Source organism: Gossypium raimondii, chromosome 11 (genome assembly GCF_025698545.1).
Source record: "Gossypium raimondii isolate GPD5lz chromosome 11, ASM2569854v1, whole genome shotgun sequence".
NCBI lineage: Eukaryota > Viridiplantae > Streptophyta > Magnoliopsida > Malvales > Malvaceae > Gossypium > Gossypium raimondii.
Genome location: NC_068575.1, coordinates 26,142,733 through 26,153,601, shown reverse-complemented (window position 1 = coordinate 26,153,601; position 10,869 = coordinate 26,142,733). Strand labels below are relative to the sequence as shown.

Genomic DNA, 10,869 nt, shown 5'->3' with positions numbered 1-10,869 from the left:
AAAAATAGGGCATTCTTTCGTAGAAACTTAGTCAAAGGTGTTGCCATCAAAGAAAACTCCTCCACAAACTTGCGGTAGTATTTCGAGGTTGCTTCTAATCCAGAATAGGCTCTACCTTCCCAGGATCCACTCGAATAACTTCGACAGAAACCACATGTCCCAAGAACATAACCTCACCCAGCCAGAATTCACACTTACTCAACTTAGCATAGAGTTCTTTTTCCCGAAGAATCTGAAGAACTGTATGAAGATGCTTGTCATGCTCATCATCAGTCTTAGAATAGACCAAAATGTCGTTAATAAACACAACTATGAACTGGTCCAAGTAAGGCTAAAAACCTGATTCATGAGATCCATGAACACGGCTGGAGCATTAGTTAATCCGAAGGGCATAACAAGAAACTCATAACGTCCATAACGAGTCTTGAAGGTAGTCTTATGCACATCGACTTCTTTAACCTTCAACTGATGATACCTAGATCGAAGATTAACTTTTAAAAACAATGAAGCCCCACAGAACTGATCGAATAAATCATCAATTCTAAGAAGTGGATACTTATTCTTTATAGTCAATTTGTTTAACTGATGATAATCCACGCACATCCTCATCAACCCATATTTTTTCTTTACAAAAAGCACTGGTGTGCCCTACGGAGACACACTAGGTCAAATCAATCCTCTATCCAGAAGTTCCTAAAGCTGCAACTTAAGTTCCTTTAACTCCTTTGGTGCCATACGGTATGGAGTGATGGACACAAGAGTTGTTCCCGATAGTAGCTCAATCCCAAACTTGACCGCTCTATCTAGAGGCAAATCTGGCAACTCTTCAGGAAAAATGTCTAAAACATTCTTAACAGTACGAATCTCTGCCACAGTTGAACCCACACTACTCATATCATACACATAAGCCAAGTATGCATCAGAACCCTTATGAATTAACTTTTCAGCTACTAGAATGAAGATTACGTTAGATAAATAATCTCGTCGCTCATCTACCATTACAACCTCCAAATCATCACCAACCCTAAAGGTTACTCTTTTAGACTCACAATCCAATCCAACCCGATGCTCCACCAACCAATCCATACCCAATATCAAATTGAATTCCCCAAAAGGCAAATCCATCAAGCCAGCAGGGAATACATATCCCTGAACCTCAAGCGGACATCTCCTATACACCTTACAAACTTGTACAGGTTGACCCAAAGGACTAATCACAGAAAGTTCATTACTAGTATCCTTAACCACAATTCCCAAATTACCCACAACATTACTAGATACATAGGAATGCGTAAAAACACAATCAATTAAAGCAAAATAAGGTAATGAATGAATAATAAATCTATCGATAATCACATCTGTCGCATCTCTGTACTCATGACGCCTTGCCGCATAAACCAAAGTTGGTTGTCTAGGCTCAACCTGACCGACACCTCTACCCGGTACTCTCTGACCACAACCACCACCATTACCCTCTCGCAGCTGACCACAACCCCTAATAGGGTTAACCAACCTACTGAGGTAGAATTTGACCCTAAATCGGAACCCGTCCAGGCTCAACCATAAGAGGACACTCACTGATCTTGCGTCCCACGACACTATATCTAAAACAAGCACCAGTCCTCCTTCAACACTCGTCTGGATGGCGTCTATTACAAAATCCACATAACGATACTTGCTCAGCTCTGACAACTGGCCCAGCACTAGTAACTGACTCAGCTTGAGAAGGTATATCGAACCTAGCCCATTTCACGGGCCGCCGTGAAGGACCAAAAAGACTAAAATCCCTCTTATTCTTATTTTGAGGTTTCTCTCGGTCCTTCCCTTTTCACTCAGTACGCTTAACCTCCTCAACCACCTTTGCCTTATCCACTAAAGCAGCAAAAACTCGCTCTCTCTAAGGAGTTATCAAAACCTTAAGATCATATCTCAAACCCTCCTCAAATTGTACACTCTTCTTACAGTCGTGAAAAACAAGTCCACTAGCATACCAACTCAAACGCAAAAACTCAGCCACAAATCTGTCTCCCTACATCAAACTTATAAACTCCCGCTTACGGGCTTCTACATAACTTGCACCCACATATTTTCCCTAAAAGACATTCCGAAAGTAATCACACGTCAGCTGCTCAGGTTGAGTGTTCTCCTCAATAGTCAACCACCACTAGTACGCCTCATTGTGAAGTAATGATATCGCACCCTTCAATTTTTTCTCATTGGTGTAATCCAAGTCATTCATTATTCTGTCAGTGGCCTCTAACCCGTACCCAGGAACAGTCGGGGCGACTCCAATGACACCCCTAAATAATTTAGCTCCATTGGACCGAAGTCGTTCAGTAATCGACCCTCGCCCCCTAGATCCAAATCCAATGTGGGTCCAAGCGACCTTCTCTAAAACCCTCAACACTGCTGGGATAGTGCATCATCCCCAATAGTCTGAGCTGCAGACTCAGTCTCAGTAGTCAGAGTCCCTACAGTCTCACTCGTATCTAATTGAGGCATACTACCCATAAAACAAAATTCAGCTCGGGCACCCCCGATGACGACCACCGCACCTATGGGTACCATGCCCACGAGATGCACAAGAACTCATTATCTTATCTACAATTTCCAGGTATTTTATGTCATCAGTTTAAGTGTTAAACTTTTAGTCTTAAAGTTTTATCGAAGGTCTTATCAGAACATAAACAGTATTTTTTCTTATAATACAGTATCTAAAGTCATGTCATATTCTAAAGTATCACATACAGAATTTCTCTGAAGCATAACTAAAGTTTAAAGTACTTACTTGAATTGGCGCAGGAGTCTCAATTTCAGTTATAAAAAAATTCAAAACTAATTTCAATGATAATTACTTATTCAAATCGACAATATATATGTATTTTTTCAAAATTTATTTTGGACCCAAAAACACACAATCAAGTTTTGCAAGCTGACTCTGTTACCATTACGTGTAACACCCCAAATCTGGCCTAGACAATATAGTCAGATTAGGTAGGTTACAATGCTTAAAAAAACAAAGTAACAAAAGTTTAATTTGAGAAAACTAGTTAACGACGTTGAAATGAGTAGTAATCTTATAACACTTCAAAAACTCAACACTTAGTTGTGTTCCAATAATTATCGCCAAATTCACTTATCACATCATCGTACCAAAACCCGTAACCATGAAAATCATTTATTTGTTTTGCAGCGGAAAAACCTTAACTCTTATTGATTTCAAAGAAAATTTAAGTTTCATCTTATCTACTTTAACTTCAGTGTCTTTTATTGATTAAAACTTAGGCGTTTTAACTAGCTTAATTCTAGCATTTTAGGCAAAACGTAAAATGTCCAAAAATAAAAGAAACCAAAACAATGTCCAAAATGTCCAAATTTAACAATTAACAAATTCGTAAATTTTTTTTAAAATAAATAGTGAAACCCGAGCTCCCGTGTCACCGTCCAATGCTAAATTGGAGGGTTACCTAAAATGGAACATACAAAATGTGAGCCTACAGCCCAATGCATGATTCAGCCCATGACCAAAAGAAATCACATATATTTTTCTTAAATGCATAACTCATATATCAAAATTCGTACATTTCATGTATTATCACATTGTAGCATAACATGCTAAGTCATATTGAACATAACACATCGAATTATAGCATACATATATCATATCCTACCCCCATCCGCTACACACCATCTTCGTCCCACCAATCACACCACATTGGACTACAATAGTCCATCCATCCAATCAAATCACATGTGGCAGTATGTGGAATGATGGAAATGTGCAAGTGTATACAATCGCAACAAGTAGTAAAGTGACAAGTAAATGTCGAGTTATCATACCCACAGAGACTGTGTAAGAAAATTATTTATGAAATGCAATTAAACACACTTCGGTGATAAAAAATGTTTTGATTTTGAGTGGTTAAAAACTAAAATTTAACTAAATAAAATAAAATAAAAATAAAAGTTGCAATGCATGATTTCAAAAGATGACATACTTGTGTTAGATTAATTACATTTCTTAACTTAGAATTACTAAACTCATGTTCATGTTGTTACGAATAAATTCACGGCAACTTGGTAATTTGCTCACTACTTCTCACACATACTTATTAAATTAACTAATCTCTTGAACATTTTTCAATGCCAATTCAAACAATTAATCAATCTTTATAAGAACTTAAAAGATTAAGTGAGGTAACAATATATTCCTACATTGAAACAATTTAATTACAATAATCTTGCAATTTATGCAAGGCTAATGTACCGTTTAATATCATTTCTAATTTAACCCTCAGCTACCTTCACTACACCAGAACAGGCTTTTAGCGGCGTTTTTTTAGGCCTTTAGCGGCTTTCTTAGCGCCAAAAAAAGTCTTTATGCGCTTTGAGAAGCTTCATAAAAAACGCGTCTAATGACAATAACGTCGCTAACTTTAGCGGCGTTTTTAAAAATAAATGCCGCTATAGACTATTACCTTTAGCGGCGCTTTTCCACAAACGCCACTATAGATCAAGACCTATAGTGGCGCTTTTCCTACAAACGCCGCTATAGATCAAGACCTTTAGCGGCGCTTTTACACAAACGCCACTATAGATCAAGACCTATAGCGGCGCTTTTCCAAAAAACGCCGCTAAAAACCATGATCTTTAGCGGCGCTTTTCTAACAAACGCCGCTATAGATCAAGACCTTTAGCGACGCTTTTTTCACAAACGCAGCTATAGACCAAGACCTTTAGCGGCGCTTTTCTCACAAATGCCGCTATAGATAAGACCTTTAGCGACGCTTTAATTACAAACGCCGCTAAAAATACCATTCTTTGGCAGCGTTCATGGAAAAACGCCACTAAATTTTTTAAAGAACATTTAAAAATATTAAATATTAAAATCAAACATTATTAATATAAAAAATTAATTAGTATTAAATATATACTTTTAGTAAAAAAGATAGTATTTAATCATCTAATAAATTAATTTTTTTAGTTAAAATATTGAAAAATCATGTTAATATTTAAATAGCAAAATTACAAATTCAAATAGTTCAACTAATTGATTGCAAAAAAAAAAGGCACAAGTTCAAAATGTACAGTAATAAACTTGAAAATTTATATACTAAAACGGCGATTTGACCTCCCTGGAGTTGATCCTAGCCCATATGGATCATCTTCATCTTCTTCTTCACTTTCAACTCTATGACCATCTTCTTCTCTGCTGCCTATGTGATTTAATGCTCTCCTTTCATCATCTTCATCGTCATTATAAGGCACAAGTGACTCTTCAAGAGGTGAAGATGGTGAATCGACAACCCTCTGCCATTTTAAGTCTCGTTCCCCGTCTACACTATCACCAAGTTCCCTTTTTGCTTTCATCTTCTTTCCCCCACCTCCACTCTCACAATTTTTGCTGTTATACCACAGTAGCATTCATCAATTAAACTAAATTCCCATGAGATCTTCTACTACAACCGTTCACCTAAAATAAATGATAAAAAAAAACTATACTTTTGGACGCTTAAAAAAAAAAGCAAGAAAATTCATAGCCAACTATCTAGGGTTTTTATTGTGACCACCTTCTGTGCAATTCAGTGCAATTGTTGACAAGCCCATTGAGTTCTTAGTACCCTTAGCAAGAGATTCCAAAGAAGCACCAGCCTGCAAAAGGATACAAAGAAATAGACTGAAACAGGGTTCAATAAAGTAGAAACACAATTCATAGGACGAATAGAAACACTTTGGAAGATAAAGTTGATTAATTATTTTTTAAATTTTTTTATTATAAAGATTAATATTTTCATTTGGATATATGAATGTCTGTGAATATATTCAGAATATATGCTTAGGGGCAAACAATGGCCTTACACAATTTTTTTAAAAATTCTCAAAATAATTAAAATCCGATGATTGAACCGATTGAACTAGTTGTTACCTTATTTATAACTAAGTAAAAAACATGAACAAAATTTCGGATTACACCAACTAAATTTCTTTCATCAATGCTTAATAAACCTCATATACTCAGACATGTGTTATAGTATGTTTACTATATACATAAAGAATGAGTAAAAACTATATGATCAAAAGCAAATATTTTTTTGATAAAGAAATTCAAATTTGAACCCGCAATTGCAGCAGTAAACTATGCATGTTATCTAGTTTCTGTTTAAGTTCTTTAATGGTAGTAAGGTTCACCTGGGAAGACTCTGAATTAGATGATTCAGTGATGAGAGCGGCACACTTGGCTTGTGAATCTGAAACTGCCTCCGCAAGCAAAGCCAATGTTGTGATACTTTGAAGCTTGCTGCCTTGACTGAGCTTATCAGATGAGAAAATCTTTTTGAAACCCTCGATTCCTACAAGTTGGTAGAACGAACTTCCAACTCAGGTCCAGTAAGATGTTAAGCTTTTTAACTGAATCAACTTAGTCGAAACATACTTACCGAGGTTGCTAAATTTATTCATGGCTTCTTTGCCAAGTGACTTTTCAAGCTTGAGCAACCGCAAGATTCCAGGAGTTAACCTACCAAGAAGTGAATGAAACTTTTATTTAAGAGTGTGATTGGAGATTACTACCTATGAAATCAAGTTCTTTTAAAAGTAAGATTGAATTTACCGGTTGTTTGACGGAGAGTTTAAAGTTTAGGGGAAAATGAAAAGTCAACGCAACATGATCCGCTGCTTTCTTCACATACGCAGGTTTTTTTTTTTTTTTAAAAAAGCAGTTGATTTTGAGGGAAGTAGTTTGCCTGCACCATTTTATGTGTACAAACGGTAAATTACATTGCATTGATTTCCAGGCAGAAAAGTCCATTTTATGTCTCACCCTGAAAGAAGGAAAAAAAGAAAACATAGTTATATTTTGAAACTGAAATATGTTTGCTTCTACTAAAATATGGATTGGAAGTGAAAAGGCAAACTCAGCCATGGCACCAACCATATTCGACAACTGATCTCTTATACTGTACACAGACTTCAGCATTGTATCCAGTGTTTCTTTGGCTAATTGGAATGACAAATCCGACTCTTGTAGACACTGCATATCATTTTGGAGCTGCAGAAAGTGCAAGTAAAAAAAATATCACATCACTACTTTGGGAAAATAAAGAAAATCATGCAATCAAAGAAAAGTACATATTATGTTAACATTTTAAATATTTTTCTCAATTACCCAATTCCATACATGTGAAAATCTCCAATCTGTAACATAAAGGCATCCATGGCAAATTCCAAGCCATTGTCTTTAAGCGTGGCAAAGAAACCTGATTTTAATTAATTTAAGAAGTAAAATTGTTACCTATACCATCCATGATCCAACTAAAATTGGGATAAATATTCCTAAGATAGAGCAAAATAAAATTCCTGACCTTATCCATGTGTACATCTGCACGACATTCTCTTTGAAACTTTTGCAGCAAAAGTGTCAACAGTCTTACTAATTCAGGAAGAACCTCACTAGGAAACAGCTTTTGAATATCATCTTTGCTGATGTTCTCACAAACACATTTACGCATTAACATGCGGAGACATACTAGAAGCTGAAGAGTAGAAGCATACGTAGTTTATCTCACTAAGTAACAGCCAGATAAGATAAAAGATCCATGCCTTTTGAGCACACAACGCATAAATGCTAATTTGAAGAGAGATTATATAAAATATTTTTCTCAATACGAGGTCAGCAACTGCAATATTAAGGACATAAGTATATGAAACCAATATGGGAATCAAAAACAAATTCAACAAATTTTAGGTGAATTTAAAATACAGTTTAAAATTGTAAACACTACTACTTTTTTTTTAGAACAACAGTAATTAAAATAGTAATTTAGATTAGATCTTGAATTTGTAAAATCTATCCAACACTACTACTTTTTTTTTTAGAATTTTTATACAGTTTCAATAAAATTAATTATTATATAAACAACAATAATCAAAATATTTGTAGACTCAAATGATAAATTAATATTTATTTATAAAAAAACAAAACACGAGCTAAATAGCATAATTCAAATTATTTTGATTTAAAATCTTAATTATTTCTCAAAATATTAAAATTGAAATTTTAATATATATTTTAAGGCAAAAAATAAACTGAATAACTAATATACACATTTCTAATTTTCTCTCAAGCTTCTTGCTGGTGTGCGGGCTATGGAGAGTTGATAAATCCGTTGGTTTTCTTATTTGTTTCTCAATCCAACTTCATCAAGCTTCGTTTTCCTGCAAATTCATACGCTTTCGATCTCCATTATCTCTAAATCCAAGCAAAGATTTTTATTTTTTTATTTTTTTTTTGAATTTCTTCCATTCTTGTTTTTTCTTCGATTTTTTAAAGGCTTTTATTTTATTGGTTGGCAGTTGATTTTCTGCGTTTCTGTTTTGTCTTTTAATAAATAGAAATCCTCAGCTTTTAGATCCTCTTCTGGGTTTTACTTTGTTTTTCATTTAGATTTGTTTCAATAATTTCCTTTTTAACTCTCATTTTAAAGCCTTGGATTTTTGTTTCTTCATGCAACAAGTTTATCATTTTCTTTTTAATGTTGCCAAAATCTGGGGAAAGCAAAATCCAGAAACAACCAGAGGAAGTAATTTCCATATTAGATCCAGCTCCAGCATACAACAATCAAAACTAAACTCGAAAAGGAAACAATTATATAAAAAACTAAGTAAATAAGTAACATACCCAAAAGGTTCTTTGTTTTTATTTAGCTAAATTGCCAGATTTGCATCAAACTCAACAAGCCATTTTTCACTATCAATCCTATTCAACAAAATCAAGGGGGGTTGAACCCTAAAAAGAGAAGAAAGGTGGGTTTACCAACAAGAAGAACAAGACGTTTAGCAAGAGGAGAGAAGCGATGGGAGACAAGATCCATGCCATGAACAATGGGGGTCTTGAAGTAGATGTCGAAAATGCTTAACATGTAAACGGCATGGAGGATGACACCAAGTATAACCACCCATGTTTCTCTTCTTTTAACCCATTGTCATCTCCTGGGTATGCTTGATTTGCCTAGCTTCGAATCTCGGTTACCCAAGATCCCACCTATATCCACCTTTTTCGTTACTTTAGTTTCTCTGTTGTAACCCAAAATTACTTGGTCTCACCTCTCTATAAACTCTTGCAAGAAAACCTCAAAGTGAATAAAAAATTGGGAGAGACGCAATTTAGGGTTTGGATTTGGTTGAAAAATGATAGCTTTTTAACTATAAGAGAAGAAGAATCTGTACCCTTTGAGGAGATGCAGAGGGCTGCCAATTTGGGGAATTTGGGGGGAAAAATAAAGGGAATCGGGGTAGGGGAGAAATGGTTTGGGAAAAATAAAATGGGGAAAAAAGAGATTTCTGGGGATGGGGGGAACCGATTTTGGGAAAAAGGAGGGGAAAAAAAAGAATATATCATTTGAAATTTTGGGATCCAAAAAAAAATATATAAACACAAAACGACGTTGTTTTGTAAAATATTAGTGGCGTTTGGAAGAAAAACGCCACTATTGTTCTTCTTTTGCGGCGCTTTTCCATAAACGCCGCTAACGGTCTATTTTTTTATAATTTTTATATTAAATTATTATATCTTTCATATAAATTTTAAATAAATAATTTTTTGACAATGTTAAGTAATATTTAAAAGAATTAGATAAAAATTATAATTTTTAGTTTTTGTATTTCATTTTTATTTGTTATAATTTGGTCCTATCCAAAATAGATAGTTACTTATCCATATTAATTTGTTACTTTTTTAATTTATTTATCAATGTTTTTTTATAATCTAATATTTAAATATATCAAATGGTTTAGATTAAATATTTTTAAATATAAAAGCATTAATTGATTGTATAAAATTTCATCATTTAATAAATCTCAAGTAAACCTTAAATCCTAAATCATTTAATATATATAAAGTTTATCTATTATCTCTTAAATAATTTAAACTATAATCATAATGTTAATATAATAAAATTAATATTATCTCTTTTACAATTATATAAGAAATTATTTAAAATATAAATTAAAAAACATTAATTAATCTAAACCCTAAACTCCTAATCCTTATCCTTTAAACCCTAAATCACAACCCCTTAAACCTTAAACCCCAACCCTTAAACCCCTAAAACCTAAATCTCTAACTATTAACCCCTAACATATAACACCTAAACCCCTAAACCTTAAATCCCAGCCCTTAAATCATAATCCCTAAATCCATATTGATCCCTAATTTAACCTTAAAATAGTAACTCCTAAACAAGCCTTAAATCTTAAATTAATCATATATCTTAAACAAAAAACCCTAAACTATAGTGATAATTAATTTAATATTTTAAAATTAATACTATCTCTTTTACGATTATATAAGAAATTTTTAATATATACATTAAAACACAATCAGTAATTATGTACCCAAAAAACTTTAAAAATATTTTAAATAATAGTATTTTTATTTTTCCATGTATTTTATTTCAAATTAATTTCTACGAGTCACTATTTTTTTTAAAGATTTTAAATATTCAATTACAAATAAATTAAATTTTATTTAACTAATACAAATATACCAATTAAGATAAAATACATTTTGCGGCGCTTTTCGAAAAACGCCGCAAAGATCAGACCATTAGCGGCGCTTCATCAAAAACGCCGCTATAGACCAGAGCATTAGCGGCGCTTCACAAAAAACGCCGCTATAGACCAGAGCATTAGCGGCGCTTTACCAAAAACGCCGCTATAGACCAAAGCATTAGCGGTGCTTCCACAAAAACGCCGCTAAAGGCCAGAGCATTAGCGGCGCTTCCACAAAAACGCCGCTAAAGGCCAGAGCATTAGCGGCGCTTTCCCAAAAACGCCGCTAAAGGCCCGAGCACTAGCGGCGCTTTTTGAGAA

General features: G+C 34.1%; 1 protein-coding gene across 6 annotated transcripts; it reads right to left on the bottom strand.

Annotated features, from left to right (window-relative positions):
* Positions 1 to 4,954: 4,954 nt before the first annotated feature.
* On the bottom strand, positions 4,955 to 9,376 carry LOC105804300 (uncharacterized). 6 transcript variants are annotated; one of them, XR_008190681.1, is made up of 9 exons: positions 8,813 to 9,376; positions 7,362 to 8,214; positions 7,166 to 7,256; positions 6,932 to 7,048; positions 6,611 to 6,821; positions 6,438 to 6,517; positions 6,190 to 6,350; positions 5,571 to 5,652; positions 4,955 to 5,404 (listed from the first exon to the last, which is right to left on the bottom strand). XR_008190681.1 is itself a non-coding variant. In XM_012636855.2 (8 exons), the coding sequence occupies exons 5-8, from the start codon at positions 6,457 to 6,459 to the stop codon at positions 5,367 to 5,369; spliced, it is 303 nt and encodes a 100-aa protein (XP_012492309.1). In that variant the 5' UTR covers positions 6,460 to 6,517; positions 6,611 to 6,821; positions 6,932 to 7,048; positions 7,166 to 7,256; positions 7,362 to 7,828; the 3' UTR covers positions 4,955 to 5,366. The 6 variants fall into 6 exon arrangements, 1 of the variants encoding a protein (XP_012492309.1); XR_008190682.1 differs by having other exon boundaries at positions 7,362 to 7,532; positions 8,813 to 9,373; XR_008190683.1 differs by having other exon boundaries at positions 7,362 to 7,479; positions 8,813 to 9,373.
* Positions 9,377 to 10,869: the final 1,493 nt, after the last annotated feature.